This window comes from Nannospalax galili, unplaced genomic scaffold, assembly GCF_000622305.1.
Source record: "Nannospalax galili isolate Female #2095 unplaced genomic scaffold, S.galili_v1.0 scaffold11, whole genome shotgun sequence".
NCBI lineage: Eukaryota > Metazoa > Chordata > Mammalia > Rodentia > Spalacidae > Nannospalax > Nannospalax galili.
Genome location: NW_008330735.1, coordinates 136,631 through 161,338, shown reverse-complemented (window position 1 = coordinate 161,338; position 24,708 = coordinate 136,631). Strand labels below are relative to the sequence as shown.

Genomic DNA, 24,708 nt, shown 5'->3' with positions numbered 1-24,708 from the left:
TTTGAAAGACTAAGACTCCCACGTTTTGTTATTGTCATCTTTCCATTTGAAAACAATGCTTATATATATATATATATATATATATATTCTTTAAGCAAAAGTCAACTAACAGGGAAAACTTTACATGTTAAGTCCTTTCTCTTGCTTTGCTTTTTCCATAATTTGGCAGCATTGCCACCAACTCCACGTGACAAGTGACATCATTGCTATAATGAGAATTCCAAGCAGCACCACTGGATCAAAGCCCATCTGTGTGCCTGCTCCCACACTTGACAAAACAAATTCCAAATTCATTCAGCATGCCAGTGCCATTTAGTCACTGTGACATATCCCAAATTTTGGACTCTGTGCAAAAACTAGTCTGTGCCCACAAAATTAATCATGGAACATATTTTATGACGTTTGACAACAACTTTAAAGGTTCTCATCTCTGGCAGGTGGCTCTGCCAATCTACAAGTAGGTGCATGGTAAGTTCTGAACAATGTATTGTATGGCTGAAAATACATTGTGAAGGCCACACACCCTGGAGAGAAGCAGAGTAAGTCCTGAATTCTTGCTCAGGACATGTCAGTCAGACTTGTGGAGGAAACATGATGGCCCAGGTACTCATTGAAAGCCAAAGAAAAGGCTGCAGCTCATGTGCCAGGAGATGCTGAGAACATTGGCACAGTCGCCTGTGTTGGCAGGACCACAGTTTGAGATGGCTAATTTAAGCAACAAGATCCTGGCAAACAGATTTATTTAGGGCAAGGGTGCGTCAGGAGGATGCCAGAAAAATACATCAGGCTGTGCCTTATATGTACTTTGGAGTGATGATGAAACAATTGACATTAAAAAGTCAACCCTAACACTTTAATATAATCTGAAATTCATCTAACAAGGAAAAAGGTTTACTTTAGATCTTTAGAACTCCAAAACTTGAGATCTGTGACAAAATTTCTGTTCAAAAGGTGCTCATACAGAGACTTCATATTTTTTATTTAATTCACTAGACAAAATATTGTTGTATATTCATTAATCTACTTATTGTTTAATTGTTTGTGTGTTTGTTTTGAGATAAGAGCTCAAATAGTCAAGGATGGCCTTGAACTCAAAATATAGTCAAAAATGACCTTGAACTTCTGATCTTCCTGCCTCCAGCTCCCAAGTGCTGAGATTACAAGCACACACCACCACGCTTGTTTTATGCAGTACTGAAAACCCAGGGCTTTATGAATGCAAAGGCGAGCACCCTACAAACTGAGGGACTTCTCCAACCCACTTAATTCATTTTAAAATGAAATATATTTTACCTGGATGTGCTGGCACATGCTTTTAGTCCCCAGCATTCAAGAGACAGAAGCAGGTGAATCTCTGAGTTCTAGCCAACCTGGTCTACATAGCAATTTCCAGGCCAGCAAAGGCTATATAGTGAGATTCTGTCTCAAAAAAACAATTAAATAAATAAATAGCAAAAACTATTTTACATTTAACCATATCATTCATATTAAGTAAAGTATTTGTCCAAGGCTTCACTTTTATTTCATTTATTTATTTATTTATTTATTTATTTATTTATTTACTATTTACCTATTTATTTTTAGATTTTTTGAGACAGGGTCTCTTACCCCCAGCTGGCCTAGTACTTACTATGTAGACCAGGCTGGCCTGGATCACACAGAGATCCACCTGCCTCTGCCTCCCGAGTGCTGGAATTAAAGGTGTGTGCCACCGTGCCCAGTTTCCAAGGTTTTACTTTATTAAGAAGTGTAGCAAAAAAAACTCTGTTGGTGAAAAATGTAGATGGAGAATTTAATTGCACTGTCAAAACCTTTACTCAAGGGGCTGGAGAAATCGTTCAAGTGTTAAGAACACTTGCTGCTCTTGCAGAGGGCACATGTTCAGTTCCAAGCACCCACATCAGGCAACTCAAACCGCCAGTGAGTCCAGTTCCAGGGTATCTGACATCCTCTTCTGGCCTCCGTGGGCACCTTCACACACATGGTACACACATAGATAAGTATAAACACACACATGCACAGAAATGAATAAACATAAATAATTAAATAAAAAATTTAAAGTCTTAAGAGTTCTATTCAAAAATAAGATATAACTCTCTTTCATTCCTATTTCTGTACAGATCAACAAGCAAAGAAATAAAATACTCCACTTGGATCATCTTCCTTCCTCTTAGTACTTTCCAGTCTCCTTGTTTCTCTAGTCAGCCTCCTACCTCCAAGTTCACTCACTCTCCTTTTGGCTTTATTGATGCTACTACAAACTTTTGGGTTAAAAACGGGTTTCCTAGCCTAGAAGCTTACTTTGGACTTTGGTCTGTTATATAAAAACTAAATTTTCATAATTTAGCATTCACTGGGATTTGCCTAGACTTCCAATTCTAATTCTAAAGTTCCCATTCATCTCAGAGGCAGGAAGTAGCAGGGAGAAGCACCAGAAGAGAAGATCCTCCACAGAAAGCACAGCTCTGGATCAGAAGAGAGTTGATAACCTGGCAGAGCATAAAAGCGAAAGTTTCTCTCTCTTATTCATGCTCTTTCATGATCAGAATTGCCTCTGAGATACAGAACACTAACCCATCTTCTCTTCTGAAAGTAGAGCTGTACTGTCCAGGTTTCTGGCAACTCTGGTAGAATGTATCCATTATAGAAGGGATCTTTCTCTCTTTTTAATGATGCTAGTAATTTAAATTTTTTGTTTCATTTATTATTTTTATTTTAGGTATATGGAGTGTATTGTCTGCCTGTAAATGTACCCATATCGTGCAATGTCCACAAAAGCCAAAAGAGGGCATCAGATCCCCTGGAAGTGGAGTTAAGGACAGTTGCTGGCTACAATGTGGGTGCTGGGAATTGAACTTAGATCCTCTGCACATTCTACTCCCTAGCCCCCATAGGCTCATGACCACATAAAATCCAAAATGTGGTTTAAATGAGAATGTCCCCCACAGGCTCCAAGTATTTGAGCATTTTGTCCTCAGTTGGTGCTGCTGTTTGGGGAGGTCTTTGAAGGTGTGGCCATGCTGGAGGAAGCATGTCACTGGGGACAGGTTTACAGAGTTCTTAAGCCTTGCCAGGTCTCAAACCACTCTCTGCTTCCTGTGCCTGCTTGAAGATGTGAGTGCTTAGCTTCTGCTCCTACTCCAGCCACCTCTGCCACCATGCCTCCCCGCCATGATGGAGTCTTGGCCCTTTGGAACCATAAGCTAAAAAAACTCTTCCTTTTAAAAGTTCCCTTGGTCATCGTGTTTCTATCATAGCAACAGAAAAGTAACTAACACACCCTTTCGAAAGCAGGTCCTATAAGTTTTTTCTTCCTTACCTGTGCCTCAAATAATTTAAAACTAATTTAAAACTCATCCAGAAATGTTGTCCTTTATGCGGGAACACTATATTCTTTTTATAATGGTAGTAATTCTCTCGATAATTTTCCTCTGTGATTTTATAAAGAAGCAAAATTTTCATTGGAAAAGGCCCTGGAAGTAATATTCTGAACCCCAAATACAGGTCCCTATGTCAGTCTGACTGTGTCAAAATCAGTGGAGAGTTTTGCAAATGTTGATAGTAGCATTATAGCCAAACCTGGGTTCAAACTCCACTACCTACATAATAAATATGTAAATAAACAAGAAAATGTTTAGTTCCAGAGCTTTTCCTACAGATTGTGATTTATTAGATTCCCAAAGTTCTAGCCACACTTGAAGGCTGTGGTGGTGCATACCTTTAATTCCAGCATTCAGGAGGCAGAGGCAGGTGAATTTCTGTCTCAGAGGCAAACCTAACTTCCAGGCTTACATAGTGAGTTCCAGGCCATCTGAGACTACAAGGAGACCCTGTCTCAAACAAACAAACACACAAAAATGCACAAAGAAACAGAGTTTTCCAGGTTTCTGGGAAGTTATTCATATGAACTTACAGCAATGGTGACAGTATGCACAAGACCCAGGCAAACTCAAACCAGACAAAAACCCAGCATAGAACTAGGGAAATGGGCAGGAGGCCCCAACCTTAGCCGAGGAACTATTGGTAGCTGATCACTGCTGGGTGAGGGAGAATTGGTCTTCTTTAAGGGAGTGATGCTAGATAGACTGATCAGACTCCAGTGGATAAACTCACACCAAGAGACATCTTGGGACACACACTTGACTTGTTAGGACTTAACATGTATGACAGAAAGTATAAAATCCTGTGAAGAGTTATGGAGAGGTGCAGAGAGCAGGGAAGGGGTCTAAATATAATTTAAAAAGTACTGTATGACATGCACAAAAATATATACTGAAAAAATAAAAACAACAAAGAAAAGTAAAAGAAAGAAATGAAAAGAAAAGAAAAAAATAACACTGTTTAAGAAGACCAGTACCATCTGATAGAAGGCACAAGAAGGGGCAATGGGGGTGAGTGTGATCAAAGTGCATTACATACATGTACAAAATTGTCATGATGAAGGCCATTATCTTGTACAATCAATATAAGTGACAAAATCTTAAACCAAAAAAAGGCCAAAGCTCTAGGAAACCTATATTTAAATAGATGTATTTATATTCACTGCTGTGCATACACATCATAAGTAATTTTCATTTGTAGATCTTTTTTATTTTTTTATTCTATGTGTATGAGTGCATATTGTCTGCGTGTATGAAAATGTACCATGTGGGTGCAATGCCCATGGAGGTCAGAAGAGGGCATCAAATTCCTCTGGAACTGGAGTTACAGACAACTGTGAGCTGCCATGAGGGTGCTGGGAATTGAACCCAGGTTCTTTGCAAAAGCCACTAGTGCTCTCAACCACTGAGCCATCTGTTCAGTCTATGGCAGGAAGATCTTATTTCATGTTCTTGATAAATGAGGAAATAGATCAAAAGTGAGAATATGATATTCTCAAGATCATACTATCACTTATTGTTCCAGCTATGACCAGACCCCAGAGCTCTTGATATTTAGGCCATTGCTTTTACCATAATGTTGGGATGCTACTCATCTGGAATTACAACGTTTTCCTCAAATATTATATATAATGTTATAGCAGACATGCCAAATACATTGCATGTCATGCACTAGTCATATCTGCCCACAGGTCTAGCTGAGTTAATCATCACCTCTGCCAGGCACTGATAGCTGAACTGTGGATCAAGAGCAGCAAATTCATAGAGTGACTATAGCTAAATGGGATTCAAACATTGAATGATGCAATTTTACAAATCTAACAAATGAAAATTACTTAATCTTTAAACCCTTCAAAACTGTTTGTGCTCTTCTTTTTAACATTTATTTATTTTCAGGGAGATTCATGGCATATTCACATGCCATGGCACATGTGTGGAGGTCAGAGGACACATGTGTGGAGGTCAGTTGTCTCCTTCCACTGTGAAGTCCCAGGATCAAGCTCAGGTCGTCAGTCTTGGCAGCAAACCTTCTGAGCCACCTCACAGGCACCGTTATCTGTGCTTTTTAAGTATTCAAATAGTGCTTAAAATGTGGTCCTTTTATACCTTTTTAATAAAATCTGTAGCCAAGAGTGAATATTTCAAATTGAAAATATGACAACTTGGACTCCAAAATAAATTATGCTTTACCTTACTTAATACTTATAGCTATTTGACTTTCATTATTTTCATTTTGTTAAAATACATCTTGTCAGATTTGTAGTGGCATGTGCCTATAATCACAGCACTCTGAAAACTGATATGGGAGGACTGAAAGTTTGAGACCATGCTGAGTCCCACAGAAAACAAAATCCCTGTCTCAAAGCCAAAATAAAGGACATGTCACACCTTTGCTTCCTGTAGATTCTGTAAGTAGCTAATCTATCTTGTATCCTGTTGTGTTTCCCTCCACAACTTTATCACTCTTCCCTATTCGTTTAGTTTTCTCTTTCACCAGTTCATCCACAAACTCTCTATTAAAAGATGTGTTATTTTCATTCCAGTACAACAAATTTCTTTCTTCTTTTATTTCTCCTTGGAGACACTGTATCTGGTCCTCTGTTCTACCCCAGTAGGAATAAGTTGCTCTATTTTAAAATTTTTATTTCTTTGTATTTTATATGTTTTGTCTATATGATATGTAAGTGCACCACATGTATATGATGCCCATGGAGGCCAGAAGAGGGCATTGGATCTCCTGGAACTGGAGTTACAGTTGTTAGCTGCCATGTGGGTGCTGGGAACTGAACCCAGGTCCCCTGCAGAAGGAACAAGTACTCATAACCAACAGCTGAGCCATCTCTCCAGCCCTAATTGCTGTTGCGGCAAGCTTCATGACTGTTAACTGGGTTTCCCATCATGATTGCGTCGTTGGGATGGTTAATCTTTTTTTTTTCTTTCTTTTTATTTTTTATTTTTCTGTGAATGATACACGATTTCTGTTTATAACTGAAACTCTACAAATTCAAAATTAACATCCTTGTCCATGACCTTTTTATACACACCAGGAAAAGTTTCAGCCTGGGATCACATTATTTTGCCCTGCTTTGTTTAAATGAGCCTTGATGGGCCAGGTGCTGCCCAGCTTCCCAGGATTCCACTTGCACACAATTTCACTTGGGAAGACCAAGTTCTCAAGGAGAGCATCATACACAGTCATCAGGGTGCGGCTTCCTGGATGCTTTTGCTTATCTTGAGTATGACTCTTGAGTTAGTTTAGGCAGAACTCTCCTCTGGGCAACTAAGAATACAGACTTCCTGCTGAACTTTTTCTCCAGTTCACACATTGGCTAGATTGGATTTTTTTTTAAAGAAATATTTCAGTTGAAGAACTGGAACAAAAATTATGAACCAAAAACTTAGATTTTCTGGTCACATTGATTCTGAGCTCACTTGGTAGCCTTTTGAGGTCCAAATTCATCTCCAGCTTGAGCAGCACCTGATAGATGCACAATTCGAACTTGCCCGGCTTCTAGACATTCACTTTCACAGTCCCGCATTGCAACTGAAGATGACTTCAAGGGGAAGGTGATGCAGGCTGACTAGGTCCACAATGTTCATACTGGGTCCATCAATGGGCCCAAGCCCTGGTAATCCAGTGCATCCCTAACCCAGGCACAGGACAGGTTGCCTGTGAGAACTACAGAGGGACCTCTTCTCCAAACTCAGCAGAAAAGTTCTGATGGTTAATCTTAGGTGCCAATTTGACAAGCCAAACAGATGCTCAGACAGCTGGTAAAACATTATTTTTGGATTTATCATTGAGGGTGTTTCTGCAACAGGTTAGCATTTGAACTGATAAACTGAGTAAAGGTCACTTTCAGTAATGTGGGTGAGCATCATTGAATTAGTCTTTTGGGGGCCCCTGATACATACAAGAGAAAGGCACAACTTGCTTTCTCTGCTTGAGTCGGGAGAGCTGCCTTCTGCCTTTAGACTTTGGTGGTTCTGGTTGTCAGGTCTTCAGACACAGACTAGGACTTACACCAGTAACCACCCTTTGAGTTTGTGCTGGAACTATTATCATCTTTTTTCCTGTTTCCAGCTTGCAGACAGATCATTTTCCTGATCATCTAAATCAGACTTTCATAATAAATCTCAGCAAATGCACATGAATACACATTCTACTGGTTCTATTTCTTTGGAGATCCTACTAAAACAATCACTCCAGGGGCTGGAGAGATGGCTCAGTGGTTAAGAATATTGTTTACTCTTGCAGAGGACCCAGGTTCAGTTCCTAGCACCCACATGGTAGTTAACAAGTGTCCGGAACCCTGGTTCCAGGGGATCCAGTGCCCTCTTCTGCATGCACGGGTGTACTTACATACCTGCAGGCAAAATACTCATATATAAAATAAAAATAAAATTTTAAAAAATCATTCTAGAGCTACCTTAATTTATATTGGTTCTCGCTTTTCTGGGGATTGAACTCAGGAGCCATGTGAATGCTAAGCAAGTGCTCTTCTACTGAATTACATCTGTAGCTTAACTTCCTAATTCTGATGGAGCACATTTTATAGTTGCTTTTGAGAAAATTATGTATGGAAAGTAAAAGTTTTTTTAGAATTTCAGTATCTAATAAAAAATTATGGTCTTCAGGATCAAGCCCAGGGTTCAGCATGCCTGACACAATATTTTACCACTGACACACTGTCAGAGAAAATCAGTGGCGAAACCAAGCACTCACCTGAACAGTTGGAGAACTTTTTATTAAGCTAGCAGACCAGACAAGCTGACACTCTGAGGTTCTGGGCTCCAATTACAGAAACCCATGGGCTTTTATAGGGCTTGTTAATATAATTTCTTAACAGGTACAGCATTTGCGGGGGGGTGGTAGACTATAGCCTACTTGACTTTCAACACAAATGTCTATGTGTATGTCAGCCATTATAGAAAATTCCTTTCATCATCAAGCAGCAGCATGTTTACAGAACCAGATATTGAAAATAAGGGTTCGGGCACCCTTAGCTATGTAATACACTGCTTGCACCTATACAAGGTTGACAGACATTTGCTTCTGGCCCCTTTATGTTATCCATTTTAGTTTTACTTTCTCAAACAGAATAGGTATTTACTAAGAAGGCATTGCAGTGACTACTAGTTGTCACAAAACACAGTAAAGTACGAATGAAATGATCTCAGACACACAAAGAACAATACTAAATGCATAGGCATATTTCTTTTCCCCATAACTACAGCCATAGCCCTAAAACATCTTTTATGATACCCTCACTTCTAGTTGGTGTAATGAATTGGTCCCTCCCCTTTGAAAAACATGTTTAAGTCTTAACATCCTGTACCTGAGAATGGGAATCACTTGGAAATAGGGCCACTGCTAATGCAATTAGCTAAAGTGAAGTCATATCATATAACAGTGAGCCCCTAGCCCAGCTATGATTGGTCTCTCTGTAAGAAATTGCCCAGGTGAGAACTATACGGGGGAGTGCAACATACCGAAAAAGCTGCAGTAATACTACTGCATGGCAAGAACTCCAAAGACTGACAGGCAACTACTACTGGAAGGAGGAATAAACATGGTTTTGGACATAATACCGTAACTAGGATGCGGATGCATTTGGGGGTTCGATGAGACATAGGTAGGTGAATTAGGGAGATAACTCTGCAAGGCTTTAGAAACAAAAAATTTTCAAACTTCAAGTTTTTTCGAAAGTGGACCTCTAAAACAGACTGTGTTTTATTATTTCGTTTACACAAGATTTTAAATCAACTTAACATTGTTACTTTGTGGTGTACTAAAGCATTTTCTGTCTCATGGCTGTTTCATGTTTTTTATACCGTCCACCCTTATGCTCAAACAGACTTGTACTAAAAATTCGAACTTTGAATTTTTAAAATTTAAGCAATCTGGGATTTTATAAGGATCTCGAAGATGGGGACTTCTCGTACAAAGGGGGAAACACCGTGCAAGTCCATGATCAGAGCTCTGCCAAGTTGCTGAGAGCTGGAACCCAGGCTCCGGAGTTCCCCCATTTGGAGCACAGGGTTCGCAGAGGCAGGTACAGTCCGGACTTGAGCAGTTTCCATCCGCAGGTTCCGGGGCACTGGAGAACTCCGCGAGCACACACCGACCCTGGAGCACGCACCGCCTCAGAGTCTCACCCGGTAGAACTCAGCGTGAGTCGTGGCCACCCGGTCCCACTCTCACGATACTTCCATCCTCGCTCTTCCGGTTCCCTCTGGGCCCCACCCACCACAGCCCTCTGTCGTCACTTCCTGTGGGTCTGTATCGCCGAAGAGAAGATGGCTGCGCTGGGGGAGCCTGTCCGGCTGGAGAGAGGTGAGTACTGCGGACGGCCCAGCCGTGGTGGGTGGGACGGGTCGTGGCGGACGGTTTAGCTCGCCGGAGCGGAGAGGAGGCGGCCGGGACTCCGACACCGGAGCCCGCCTGTTCCTCGCCCTGGGAGCCGCTGACCGCGTTCTGAACGCTCGCCAGACCCCTCCTCCGTTCTCGGGGACAGTGGGCGCAGCTCGGTGGCTGAGAGCGGCTCGCGTTTGTAGGCACGCACTGCACACGGCCTCCCTCGTGCGCGCTGCGCTCAGCTTTCGGGGACCTGTAAACCTGAAAAGCGAATGCCGCACACCCTGTTGGAACGGCGTGCATTGTCCGTGGGCACGCACAATCGAGTGTGCCCTCCTTGGCACATTCCCGCAGGAAACAACAGCCCCACACACCACCCCATTTAGATACAGACTCCGTCAATACTTTGACCGCAACCTTACTGGGGTTTCAGTTGGTGTATTGCCTAGTTTTTACGCCTCTCCCAGGAACAGAGATGTCTTGAAAACACTCCAGGAGATCTTGGAAAGGTTACATAACTTGGTGGAATAGTGGTAGATTGTAAATCCCTTGTAAATGCAATGTTGTTCCTTATTTACAATTGCAAACGTTGGTTGGTTGATTGCTGCTTAGAACAATCAAGGAAAAGAAAACTTATTCTGGATAATCCTGTGAAAATACCTGGGCTGTGCCCCTACAGGGTCTTTTTCCAGACTTCCAACTTTGGGCTCTGCCCTCCCGAAATCCTGTATTTCAAACAGTTGGAGCATAGTTTTGACACACCAGCGTTAGAAGTTATTTATAATAGTCAAGGAGTGCTAACTGTTTTTGTGTACTGTTGGTAAACAAAACAAGGGGTGGAATTTGAAATTACTTGGCATATGTTAACATTCGTGGTTTCTCTGTATATTAATAATTCTTCAAGAAGGAAATAGTTTTAGAGTTGGTGTGCTCAGAAGAACCCCTTTCTTAATGCCTCCCCACAATTGTGCTCTTAAAGTAAGTTAGTTTGCTCCTTATGGTGTTTCACCATTTGGAAGTCTATATAAATGAGATTGTTTCTCTCCAGCCCACCAGGGCTTTGATTAAAGCATTTTGTGACAGAGGAGTAGTTACTTGAGAAAGACTGACTAAAGTAGGCATACCACTATGACATTTTCTTCCTGCGCACAGTGGTGATGCACTTTGTAGATGGCAACAGACCTCTTGGTGTTAATAAGAGTAAGTGTTTTTCTTTCGTAGTTAGAGGATTCAAACAAGTTGACCTTCTTTTGTATTTTTAAAAGCGCAAAATGTGGACCTTTGCTTTCTGGCATTTGCTTTTTGCTGTTAGTGTTCTTTTCAGTGCTGCAGTACAAAGCTTAGCACATCAGTAGGGATGAATTACGAGTTGGTCTCCAGTTAACAGCATAAGCAAATCAGATAAAAATTGCAACGGACTTAAATAATGCTCAGCAGTTCCACAGCTCAAAATGAGTGCATGTGACCAAGTTCCTGCATGCCTTCTAAATCATCAAAACATAATTTACTGGAGAACAAACTTATGCATATATTAGGTACAGTTTGGTATTTTACTTTTTTCCAATGTTTGGTTGATTGAGTTCTCCCCTGTCTCTTTTTCTTTCCTTTGCTTCTTTCCTCTACATTGGATATTAAATCCAGGGCCCTGCACATGCTAGGCAAACACTACCACTGAGCTACATCTCTAGCCCTATTAATAGGGCATTTTTATGTCAATAACACATTGTAACTTTGTAATTCAAAATAATGGGTAAAACAACAGTCCCCATTTACTAGCCATTCTGCTGGTGGGAAATCAGAGCAGAGGTGGTCTAATCAGTGTAAGTTTTTCTTATCTAAAAAATTAGTCAACTGCTTGCTTCTCAGTAGTTTTGTTGTTGTTATTGTTTGTTTGCAAGCACAAAGAAAGCCTTAACTAATTCTATAAAGAAAAATATCGGTCCTTTAGTGTAACATGAAATAAACTTACCACTTAAGTCAAAAGTATGCAAAGAGTTTAGAATATATAGAATTGTGGATATTCTAGCCTTAGAGGTAAGTAAATATAGTTAAAATTTCCTTAAAATCTGGGTTAATTAGCAGAGGTAATAGAATCTCAAGATTTATTTTTATTTTTGTGTATGTGTGTCGGTGTGAATTTATGAAATGTGGGTGCCTGCAGAGGCCAGAAGTGAGCACCAGATTCCCTGAAGCTGGAAGAGCAGGAAATCCTCATAAATGCCTAGCCACTCCTTCAGCCCCCTAATCCCTTAATATTTCTTGGGATTAATCATGCCAGTATGACGTAACGTTTGTGCTTACTGAGCACCTTTTTGTTTTCCTTTTATGAGGAAACTATTATTAATACTATTGAAAGAGAGATACTGTTATTGAAACTTAGGAGGTATTATTATTGATGTTTATATATGTATCATGTTTTCCTTCAGGGAATTGAACTGAGTTTTCACTAGCACATGCTATCTTGTACTGTTCAGTTGCTTTGATTACCAGTAAAATGATTGGGCAAAATTTCATTGACTAATTTTCTTGATATACTGCTACCTTTTCTAAAGTAGTACATTGTTTATCTGCCACATTTGAGCCTGGTCCTTTTCCATGTAGCATGTAGTGATCCTCGTGCCTCGGCATCTGGGGTGAAAATTATTCATGTTGGGCACCACATCTGGTTAGTCCTTATATTACTCTTAACTATACATAAAGTTATGATGGAATATGGAGAAGCCTTAGGGAACCTTATAATATGTGATTGTTTACCTATAGATATTTGCAGAGCAATTGAATTGTTGGAGAAACTACAAAGGAGTGGAGAGGTACCCCCACAGAAACTTCAAGCTTTACAAAGAGTCCTTCAGAGTGAGTTCTGCAATGCTGTGAGGGAGGTAAGTAAACAGAATTAAAATGTACTCAAATGTGAAGTAATTAAGGTAATACACTGAAGTGTGGATTTAGAAATAACAGAAACTGTAGAGCTGGATATGATAAAGCATAGTGAGTTCCAGGTCAGCATGTCTCAAAAGGGATAGATGAAGGTTGGGGAGAAAAACTTGAACTAAAAATTAGAACTGATCTCTCCCATTTTTTAGAATTTCTAGGGCTGGAGGTCTAGCTAGGTGTTGTACTTAGAGCACTAGCATGTACAAAGTCCTTGGGCTCAGTCCTCAGTGCTACCACCAAAACAGAAAGTTTTCTCTGGAATACCTAATGGAAAAACATTTACATTTACAAAATATATAACTGCCTAAAGTTTTATTAACCTCACAGAGAACTCAAACATGGTGTTCTAGTTTGCTTCTTCCTTGCTGTGACAAAACCCTCTGACCAATACCAACTTGGGGAGGAAAGGGTTTATTTGGCTTATATTTCTCGGGTCACAGTTTATCAGGAAGCCCAAGGTAGGAACTCAGGGCAGGACCTGAAACATAGGCCATGGAGGAACGCTGCTTGCTGGCTTGCTCCTCTGGCCCGTGCTCAGCCTGGTTTCTTATACAATACAGAGCAACCTGCCCAGGGGTGGCATCATCCACAGTGGGCTGGGCCTTCCCACATCACTCAAAAATCAAGAAAATACCCCACAGACATGGCCCCAGGCCAGTCCAATGGACGCAGTTCTCCAATTGAGGCTCCCTTCAACCCAGGTGTGTCAAGTTGACAACTAAAGCTATCCAGCACACATGGTATATGCCGAGATTTAAGTATGGTGACAATTTTGTTTTACAGGTATACGAACATGTCTATGAGACTGTAGACATCAGTAGCAGTCCTGAAGTGAGAGCTAATGCAACCGCAAAGGTAAAGATTTTCATTTATCAGAAGTGGAAAGTCAAAAAATATAAATGAAACGGACTGGGGAGATGGCTCAGTGGGTAAAGTGGTTGCTGTACAAGCATGAAGACTTGAGTACAGATCCCTCACTCTCATGTAATAGCTGGGCATGACAGTACACATAAAAATCAGTGCCTGGAAGTGGAGAGGTATGGGTTGAGGGCTGGCTTACCATTTCAGCCAATCTAGCTGAAATGGTGAACTTTGGACCCCTCAAAAAATAAAAAGGCAGAGAACGATGGAGGAAGACATCCCAGTGTCAACCTATGGCCAAACCACACATAGCCATATATATATACATATGTATACAAACATACATAAATATATATGTACACGTATAACATGGCAGTCATTATAAATTGAAGGTTTAGAGTCATAGTAAGCTTATTTTGAAAACGAATGTCTTTCACACAACACTAAACTCAAATACTAAGAAAAAGGAATGTTTTATTGGCTTTACATAAGATATTTTGTGATACTGTTTAGATAACGCATTGCAAATACAATGGCATGCGTGTGGCATCACATATAATTGTATTCAATACATTACTCAGGTGATGTGTATATAGCATTAATTTTAATAGACAAGGAAGCTTCAAGGTTGGGTTGCTTTTCTCAAGCCCACAGGTAGGCAGTAAAGGGTAGTACTAGGTACTCCCTCACACTGCGTTTTGATTTCCCTTTACCTTGACCCTGCAGATGTGATACAGTGTCAGTACTAGGTACCTCCTGAGAGCCACAGATATGTTTGTGTGCTTTTCTGTACCAGTATTGTTTTCCTCAAATACTTTAGACTCTGACCTAACTATATATTATATGTACTTAGAATATATTAACTTCTAACTAGAAGTCCTCAGTAGCAGGCTATCTTTTTAGTGCTAGTTACTGGTTCACAAGGGGAAATAATGGATTCTTTGTTAAATACTTAAATGTGTATTTAGTTTGTCAAAGTAGCTAAATGCATGGAAACTTGCGTTTTGGGAAACATGGAGGTATAACCCATTTGGTAGAGTACCTACCTGGCATGTATAACACCCTACATTCAGTCCCCAGCATCACATAAAACCAAGTGTGTTGCTTTATGCCAGTAATCCCAGTTCTTGGGAGGTAGAGGCAAGAAGATCAGAAATTCAAAGTCATTCTCACCTACATAGGAAGTTTGAGGCCAGCCTGGGCTCCAGGAGACCCTGTCACAAAAAAAAAAAAAAAAAAAAAACTAAGTCAAAATGAAACAAAATCTAAACATTATGTTAGTAGTTAGTTAGATATGGGTGTATTTCATCTATGCTGTCCTTTTCAATTGTAATTAATTAGCTAAGGCAACAAAAAATACTTTTGTTTTATGTGTCCCCCCCTTTTCTTAATATTGTTATTTCTTGATGTCTTTGTTATTTAGTATTTGGTACAAAAATGTAGATACCAGAATGACTTCATGTAGACCATGTTTGGTAGGGAAACTGTACCTTACAGGAAGGCTCCTGAAGAAGCCAGTCTATGTGGCTTTGAAGCTCAGCACTGTTGGCCTAAGGGAGAGCATCTCCTTAGTATATTCACAGCATGCGCCTGCCCAGCAAGCCTCCCTGTGCACACGGAGTGGCACAAAATTACTGTGATCTGAGTGAGCTAAGTGACATCGTTCCTGAGTATTATTTTTGGTTGTTGTCTCTTAAAAACCCGTTTATCTTACTAGATACAATACCTAGGGAATCTGAGACATAAAAAGTTAATGTGCCTCAAAAATGGCTTTAGAGCAAAGGGTGCTTAGCATACACAAGTCCCTGGTTCAAACCCTAGCACCTAAAAAATTAAAAAGAAAAAAAGAGAGATCATGTTTTTAGATTAGGTATATTTTTCTTTCAGGCTACTGTCGCTGCATTTGCTGCCAGTGAAGGACACTCTCATCCTCGTGTTGTAGAGCTTCCAAAAACAGAAGAGGGCCTTGGATTTAATATCATGGGAGGCAAAGAACAAAACTCTCCCATCTATATATCACGAATAATTCCGGGTGGAATTGCTGATAGACATGGGGGCCTGAAAAGAGGAGATCAACTACTTTCTGTGAACGGCGTGGTAAAGAGAAATGTTATCCATATTTGCTGTTTGTAGTAGTGAGTTTTAACCACTTGGGGGTGGATTGGAGTTATAGAAGCAGAGGCTATAAGTGGGGGAAAAAATCTATGAAATCTAGTAGTCTAGAATTCTCTTGAGAGAATCCCAGGTAGTTGGGCCAGTGTTCTTTGTGTGGTTGCTTGGTTGGTCTGCTGAGGTCAAACCCAGGGATGCATTCCCACTGAAATGCACCAACCCAATGCTTTTTGAGGCACTGTAAGTTAGTTGTAGGTCATTCCTCTGCTTTGAGTGAGTTTCATGACATAATTAGCTTTTGTGACGTTAAAGCAGCATATTAAGTTAGAAACCTTCCCTCCTTTTACTTGGGCAGAATGGCAATTGCTTGATTTACTTATGACATAGTGCACAATAAGACATGCGTGTCGATATATATGCTCGTTTACTGGATCTTAGACCAGTTCTTGGACTAGACACAAAATATGATAGCATGTAGGATTTCACATTGATTAAAGCGATAAAGCAAGATCATTTCTTAGTTTTAGAATGTTTAAATGATACACTAAGAAATTTTGGGCATTTTTACATTTTTCAATTATTTGTAAAACTTAAATATTAATTAATTGTGTGTGTGCATTTTTTCAGAGTGTTGAAGGAGAACATCATGAGAAAGCTGTAGAGCTGCTGAAGGCAGCCCAAGGAAAGGTTAAATTAGTTGTACGGTATACGCCGAAAGTCTTAGAAGAAATGGAGTCACGCTTTGAAAAAACGAGATCAGCAAAACGCAGACAACAGACCTAATCATTCAAAATTTTCTATTCCATTTTGCTTTTAGCCAGAGAAGTTTTACTTGTGATCTACTGATGGGCTCAATGCTAATGATTGTAAAAAACCAGAACCTTCCCATGAAATCTTCCTTGCCATTTTATAAATGCCTATTTTAACATCACTTATGGTTGTAGAGCAGCATACACTTTTTTCTGACAAGAAAAAGTAAAGGTGATGAGGGCAGTTCTGTCCTGCTGTTTTTACAGGCCTTTTTCAAATGCAGATTTTGTCATAAAGTTGTTATAGATTTTTAAAAATGCTTTTTTAATATTAAACTGTACTTTTACATTCTTAATCTTTTTTTAGAAAAAAATTTTCATTTGGCAACTTAGGTAAAAGAAACAGTTCTCCATTTTTTTTTCTTCTTTGCTTACTGTAATTTGTTTGTGAAATTTCTTTATAGTTTTCCAAGAAATTAAACCACAGTCTTGCCTGCAGCAGTTCACTCTGTTGTCGATGTTAACACCTCTGCTGCGTTTTGTACTTGGAACATGCGTATAATATTTATAATTAATGGTAAATCATAACAATAGCGGAAGTTTATTTTTATTTAAACAATGTATAATGGGTATTCATTTTTACTGATTTATAAAAGTAAGTTTTTAGACACTGAAGCAATCATTGCTAAAATACCTATTCTTTCATAATATTAAGCAGTGAGGTGAGAGGATGTAATTTGATGATTAGCATTACTGATTAAATCCCTTATTTATATTTAAACAAGATAATCATGAATTATAAATGCAAACAAGCTCAGATATCAGTTTTGCCAATTTTCTTAATGCCATTCATTTGTATTTAAATATAGTTGTCATATTTTGGTTCGCCCATGTCTAGAGATGAGCCAGTAGGTTTGTGCTTTAAAATACTGGAAACAAGAAAAAAAGTAATACCTTTAACTTCACTAACCTAAAGAGCTGTACAATTTTACTATCTCAGCTTAAAGAACTGACTTTAAATATAAAGAGGAGGGGATATATTAGGATACATAGAAATTAGGAAGCAATTTCGTAAGAGTCTCAAAATGAGTAGTGATTCAAAATAATCTAAATCTCAAGATACATTCATGATTCAATATAGTGATGGGAATTTTGAACAACACTTTGTTATTTGCCCACTGAATGTCACTATTTTACTAAAAGGCAGCTATTAGTGTATGATTTTTGACTAAGGTCTTCTAAAAGCCAAAATTAAAGAATCGAAATGCATTTTCAGTCACAGATGATAGGAACATTTGTACCTTTTAAACTTTTTAAATGCCATGCTAAAAGGAACGTGCTGGATTGAAAAATGTAGAAATTTGTCATAATTATTGATACTTTATTTTAAAAATAGGCATTTTGTAACATTCCTTCAGGAAGAATAGAAGCATACATTTTTCTGCATGTTTGCGAGCACTGAGTCTTAAAAGATTATTGCAGTTTTCAGTGATTTCCAGAGTAAAAGCCAATCAGCATTGTTATTTATCATTTAGGTATTAAACACTGGATTGCATGGTTGAATGTCTTTAATCCACAACAAAACGTGCTTGATATTGATAGGGTCATGTTGTTAAATTGTATATTTTCAAAATTAACTGATGTGTTTTTGAGATGTTGAGACCAAAGTAGTATAGAAGAGTTATGACATATTTTAATTTAATTGTAAAATTATTAGAGGTATTTGTTGTATAACTTTATATATTAAAGAAAGCTATGGTGCATATAAACCGTAATGTTAATTGTTCTGCTCGTTTTCTTGAATCACAGGGCGAGTAAACCCCTGGAGAACTTACTTGGCGTAGCTGGAGCTGCAGTTGGTCTTAAGGCTGTATCAGTGTTTTCTTACCAGTTACAGCTTCCTGTTCTGTGTTGCAGCCATTTCAGAACTTTCAGCCAAGTTCAGTCTTTTTTGATGTTGACACTTAGTAAGTTGAGTAAGGTTTTTGTTTTGTTTTGTTTCTTCTGCAGTAATTCACAATCTGTTCTTTGTGTGGTTTGGCACCTATTTATAAATCTTAAAATAAGGATAACTTAAAGGAGTCAAATACATAGTTTTGCTTGGTACTATTGAGCATGAGTAGCAATAGTTTTCATTACTGCAACTTTCATGAGATATGTCAGAATTTAAATACCATAAAAACTTCATTGGCAAAATTATACAATAGTCTAATCATAGTCTAGTAATGAGGAAGCGAAGGAATTTTAGTATAATAAAATGGATGGTTTGTAAGTAAACTAGGCACACAGTAAGAATATAATAGATGTTTGATTTGTAAATTATGAATATAAATTACCTTCTCCACCAGTTTTCCATTTTTTCAAGGAGACCCTGTCTCAAAAAGACAAAAACAAAAAATTTACAGATGAGAAAACTGATTATATGCTGTCCAAATGTGGCCACCTTGTCCGTTATTATACTGTTACATTGCAGTAGGCTTGTTCTTGGAATTATATGTTTCACATTTAAAATCATTCTCCTCATAAATTTTTTGAGGGGTATTTTGCTTAAGTACTTTGTTTACAGTTAAAATGCTAGAATTTAATAGGAGAAATGGTTATGGGTTACCTGGAAAGAATGTCAGCATGATTTGGTATAGACCTAATACATGTGATTATTTTGCATTGTGGAATGATCATTGTCCTGTAAGGACTAGTAATTTTATTTCTTGAATAAATGTATGTTTGTAAATTTTCTAACTTACAGTTTATTGTCTCCTCTACCAACAGTCTGGCTTTATAGTTTTTGTTCTCCAAAATTTTTGAGTAATGTTTCTTCAAAGGTTGTTGAAGTAATAGTTACATAATGCAAAAAAATAATTTGCTTATTTTCAAGAACTTTGAAACTCTTTTGTAACTAGACATGTTTTTTTAAAATATTGGCAAATGATATGTAGGACTTTTGCCCTTAAGATCTCTCTTTGAGATAATAGCCAAAATGACTGTGGTACAATGCTTTTTCAGTAGGTGGACCATTTAGCCATTAATTCTGATTCAAAGGTTTATTTAAAATATATATGTATGAGTTTTGTTCTTGTCCTTTGGATTTGAAAAAAAACTAGACATTTATGTATAGTTACCTTTGCATAGGGTAAAAAGCATAATCTGTGATGGCTCCTGAGATGAAAGTTCAAATTTCTGGGTTTTTTTTTGTTTTTTTTTTGCCTTTCATAAAATATAACTAAGCAAAAATATTCTCTTCTGTTATTTCAAGAGGGAGCATAATGTGATTGACAGCATAGACTGGCAACTAGCTAATCATATTTGAATCCTATGGCCATCATTACTGTGAACCTTGGACAGTTACTTCTCTGTTCCTTAGTTTGCTCATCTGTCATCTCTAATAGATGTGACTGTGTTATGTCATTGTGGGTAAAGCTCTTAGAAAGCTGCCTGGCACACCAAGTACTGGTGTGTCCTCCCCATGTAAAATAGCTCTGGGACCTTATTAGCAAAAGGAAGTAATTAACTACTGCTCAGCAGGTAAGGGTACCTGTTACAAAGCTGATGATGACCTTTCAGTCCCCAAGACCCACATGTTGAAAAGAGAACCAACTCCCTCAAGTTTTCCCCTGAACTTCACACATGCTACATGGTTTGCATATGTACACACACACACCACATAAAAATAAATTACAAATTGTCAGATTCTAAAATAAGTGGCATTTTAAGGGATGAGGGTTGAGAATATAAGAATGGAAATCAGACTGGAGAGATGGCTCAGCACTTCAAGGGCACTGGCTGCTCTTGCAGATGACCTGGGTTTGGTTCCTACCACCCACATGGTGACTTAACCTTCTGTAACTTCATTTCCAAGGGATCTCATGTCCTCTTCTGTCTTCTTCAGGCATTGCATGACACTGATAACACGTACACACAACATTCAATACACAAAATATTTTTTTAAACTTAAAATGAAAATCATTGGAAAATAAGTCTAATTAAGGGATATGTTAAATGAGAAAGCAGTTTTTAAGGACAGTGCCCTAGCTATATAGACAGTGAGTTGCATAGGTAGGTCAAGGCATAGTTCACCCTCATGATCTTTCAAAAAAGTATGGAGGTGGGGACTGGAAAGATGGCTTATCTGTCACTTTCCTGTTGCTGTGGTAAAACAACATGACCAAGGCAACTTAATAGAAGGAAACTTTTTTTTTTCAGTTCCAGGGGGTTAGCATCCATAATGGTGGAGGAGGCATGAAGGTAGGTGACCAGAGCAGAAAGCCAAAGGATCACATCTTCAAGCAGGCACAGGAAGCAGAGACAGACTGGAAATCTAGCAGGGTTTAACAACTCTCAAAGCTTTACCCCCAGTGATGAGGTTAACTCCAGCAAGGCAAGACATCCTAGAGCCTCCCAGAACTGGGGACAAAAATGTCCAAATACTTGGAGCCTGTGGGGAACATACTCATTCAAACCAATGCAAATGACTGCAGTTAAGAGCACTGCTCTTCCAGAGGACCCAGGTTCAGTTCTCAGAATTAACACCTGTTCATAACTCCAGTTCTGGAGGATCCAGTTCCCTCTTCTGAACTCTGCAGGCTTCAGGTATACATGTGGGACTCATGAAAATGCAGGCAAAACACAGATACACATAAATCTTAAGGAAAAAAAAAAATACCAAGCAATCAGGATATAAACACAAAAAGCATTTGTTAGGCCCTTGGGTTCTTCAGTTTTTCAATAAGCCAGAAGTCTCTTAATTCTTACATTTATTGTTGAATATTCTCATTTTAATGAAATACATATATTTCTTCAATGGCAACCTCTACTTAATGAAATCTTTAAAATTTACATGCAGAAGTGAATTCATACAGAACTCATTTATCAGTTTTATTTTTTGGATTTTAAGTTTTAAAAAAGATGAGCCATTGCCGGTCTTGGAGGGGCACATGCCAGCACTTGTGAGGCAGACGCAGGTGGATCTTTGTGAGTTCGAGGCCAGCCTGGTCTACGTAGTAAATTCCAGGACAGCTGGGGCTACAAGGAGACCCTATTTCAAAAAGACAAAAAAAAAAAAAAAAAAGATGAGCCAGACTCTGGTGCATGTCTGTAGTGCAGCTACACAGTGGCCAAGCTAAGGGATCCTTTGAGCCTAAGTTCAGCCTTGATTGCACAGCAACACCTCTGTCTAGAAAAAACAAAAAGTGCTACAGTAACAAAATGTATGTAGCATCATCCCAAATTCTTACCAACTTCAGTACTTTTATTATAGTCATGATTTGGTCCTTAGGACTTTTTTTTTTATTGCCTGCATGTGGGTAAGTGTGCCCGTGTTGTACAGTGCCCGCGGAGGACAGAAGAGGCCGTCACATCCCCTGGAACTGCAGTTACCAACAGTCGTTAGCTGCCATGTGGGTGCTGGGATTCAAAGCCAGGTCTTCTGCAAGAACAGTCAGTGTTCTGAACTGTTGAGCCATCTCTCCAGCCCCGGTCCTTAGGACTTTTCTAGGAGAGGAAATGGAAGATTTCTAATTTGCTACACTCCACAAAATTGTCCTAAGCAATCAAATAAAGGAACAAAATTGACCCTGGTAGTTCACTAGTTTCCCATATATTATAGTTACCGAAAGCAATTCATCAGAGCAATAACCCGAACTTTTAACTTTGTTTTTTGCTTTTTTTTTTTTTTTTAAGAGAAATGTAATCTGAAAACAGTTTTGTTGTTGGTAGATTTGACTGTACTCTGGAAGCAAGCCTAGAGTTTAGATGTAACCTGACCTTTAACTTTGTTATATGGTGTAATGGACTGGATTATGTCCTTTCAAAAAAGATGTGGACTCCTAATCCTCTAACATTAAGTGGTAAGGATTTTTTACAAAAGTAATCAAGCCAAAATGAGGTCATTTTAGGGGGCCCAAATCCTCTTTAGGGAGATTTGAACACACACACACACACACACACACACCACCACCACCACCACCACATGAAAATATGGCAGAGATCGGGGAGCTTCTGTATGCCAAAGAAAGTGGAAGATTGGCAATGGACCACCAGGGGAAGGGGAGAGGTGTGCACAGATACCTCTCAGCATGCAGGAGCCAGGCCTTGTGACATCTTGATCTTGGATTTAGGGTCCTTTAAGCCACTCAGTTTATGACACTTTGCATGGTAACTCTAATGCATTAAATCTACCCTGGCATCATTACTGGAAATGGGTACAGAAGCAGAATTCAATGTGTTTCCTCCCATGAGCCATAGAAAGATTCCAGTGGAAATGGTCTTGAGTAAAAGGATGATGGATTTCTGTGTTGAGTTGCTCTCGGACACCTATGCAGCTGTGTTTTTGAGCTTGTTCTAGTGGCCACCGGGGCTCAGAGTTCCCCAGAACTTATCATTCTTCATTTCAGTTACTACATGGCTTTGTCGTTCTCCATTCAAGAACTAAGGCCGACACTGGTTTTGAGGGGAGGTATCTATGGCAGCGCTTTCTCTAGTTGGAGTGTTGAGAATTTGTCTTTGGTAGGGGTATTTCATTTGTTCAAGTCCCCAAGGATCCACCTGCCTGATGCAAAGCACCAATTCAACCAGAACTGATTATATTTTTGTCTCCTTTAAGAGTGTCCACTGTGCTTAAGACAAAATCCAGATACTTTGATGTGACCAGGGGTCTGCACAGGCCATCCCGGGTTCCTCCAGGCCTTCCACAGTTCCTCTTCCCCACTCTTTCTCCCCGTGCCAAATTTTGGGTAGGTTGGTTGTTTTAAGGCAGGGTCTCACATCATAGCTCAGTCTAGTCTCCAATTATGGCAATCTTCCTGCCTCAGCAAAGATCCCAAGTGCTGGGATTACAGTCATTAGTCACCGTTCTTGGCAAGAGTTTCCATTCTGTTAAAGGCTGGGCAAGCCTTTCTCAAAATGAACCCAAACTGGCCCACCCAACCACAGACTTCTCTGGGCCATAGCGTCCTGACCATGCCCATTCTGCATGGGCAGTGCTTTGTCATTTCTGGGTGGATAAGGGCCTATTCTTCCCAGGCTTACAATCAGATCAGCACTCCGTGGAGAGCTTGCTCTCAGCAGTGGGAACACAGAAGCGACTCTGAGATGGAAGAAAAATCTAGAAAATGTGATGTCCCAGCAGCCAGGTAAAACATGGAGCTCGAAATATGTTTCTAGTAGAAAGTAGAATGTCTAGAAACAAACATTTCTTTCCTCTCTGCAGAGCTAAGGAGCGACCCTTACATATGCTAGGCAACCATTCTATCACTGAGCCATGTCTCCAAAAAAATATATCATTGGGCCTTTGTTGTAGAATTGCAAGTTTAAAATTCAAAATGTGTGATTATTTCATAGTACATTTTTCTTTTGAAAAGAAAAGATGAAGAAAGACATTTTTTTTTTTTTTTTGGTCTCACTGAATATCCCAGGCATACCTTGAATCCTTCTGCCTCAGGGAGTAGAGGCATGTGCCACCATGCATATATATAATTTCATATACAGTTGTAAATATATTTACATTCTATACATTTATAATTACTACAAAAAGAAATGCTGTCATCTGAACATTTGAACATTAGGCTCCCAGAAGCTCTTGACATTTTCAGTCTCAGCATTTTAGAATTGTGGGCACAAATAGTGGAAACTTGCACATTTTTTTGCCTGCTTTATTGAGCACTTACATATTATTATGTACTATACAAACTGCTTCATTTTCTCACTTTAAAAATCCATGATATCTCCATCTCCCCCACTGTTCTCTGCTCCTGGTTTGGGCCCTGCGCCATTCCTGGTCTTGGGTCCCCAGACACCTGGGGAACCAGTGCTGCTTCCTGATCCTTTTCACCCAGACCAGCTTGGTGCCTTCCTTGGGCTCCAGGAGCACTGCTTCAGGACCTGGCCCCGCCCTCACCTCTCCCTGCTTCCCTGGACTTGCACCACCAGCTAACTCTCCTGGCCTGCTCCCCTGCCCTCAGGCCTCTCTTGGGGTAAGTCTATCGCACAGCCCTCTGCGCCTTGACACCCCCAGCCGCGTTCACCCTTCCATTTCCCCCACTGTTCTCTACTCCTAGTTTGGGCCCTGTGCCATTCCTAGTCTTGGGTCCCCAGACATCTGGAGAACCAAAACTGCTTCCTGATCTTTTTCACCCAGACCAAATTAGTGCCTTCCTTGGGCCCAAGGAGCACTGCTTCTGAATCTGGCCCCGCGCTCACCTCCCTCTACTTCCCTGGTCCTGCAACAACCACCAGCCTCTTTCTGGGGCTCTGAGGCTTACCTTTCCTCTCCCTGATCCTTTGCATCCAGTACAACCCAGCTACTCAATACACTCCCTGG

General features: G+C 39.6%; 1 protein-coding gene and 1 pseudogene across 1 annotated transcript; one reads left to right on the top strand and one right to left on the bottom strand.

Annotated features, from left to right (window-relative positions):
• Positions 1-6,362: 6,362 nt before the first annotated feature.
• LOC115067471 lies at positions 6,363-9,464 on the bottom strand (annotated as a pseudogene).
• A 191-nt stretch (positions 9,465-9,655) lies between these two features.
• On the top strand, positions 9,656-17,631 carry Lin7c (lin-7 homolog C, crumbs cell polarity complex component). The gene is made up of 5 exons (XM_008851125.3): positions 9,656-9,717; positions 12,499-12,617; positions 13,456-13,527; positions 15,421-15,630; positions 16,273-17,631. The coding sequence occupies exons 1-5, from the start codon at positions 9,681-9,683 to the stop codon at positions 16,426-16,428; spliced, it is 594 nt and encodes a 197-aa protein (XP_008849347.1). The 5' UTR covers positions 9,656-9,680; the 3' UTR covers positions 16,429-17,631.
• Positions 17,632-24,708: the final 7,077 nt, after the last annotated feature.

What these genes read in the sequence shown, in the direction of transcription:
- Lin7c (XM_008851125.3), top strand. Translation starts at nt 9,681, where the DNA reads ATGGCTGCGCTGGGGGAGCCTGTCCGGCTGGAGAGAG. An exon ending in GCCTGTCCGGCTGGAGAGAG is followed by an intron (nt 9,718 to 12,498) that starts GTGAGTACTGCG and finishes GTTTACCTATAG; the next exon opens with ATATTTGCAGAGCAATTGAA. An exon ending in TACTTTCTGTGAACGGCGTG is followed by an intron (nt 15,631 to 16,272) that starts GTAAAGAGAAAT and finishes GCATTTTTTCAG; the next exon opens with AGTGTTGAAGGAGAACATCA.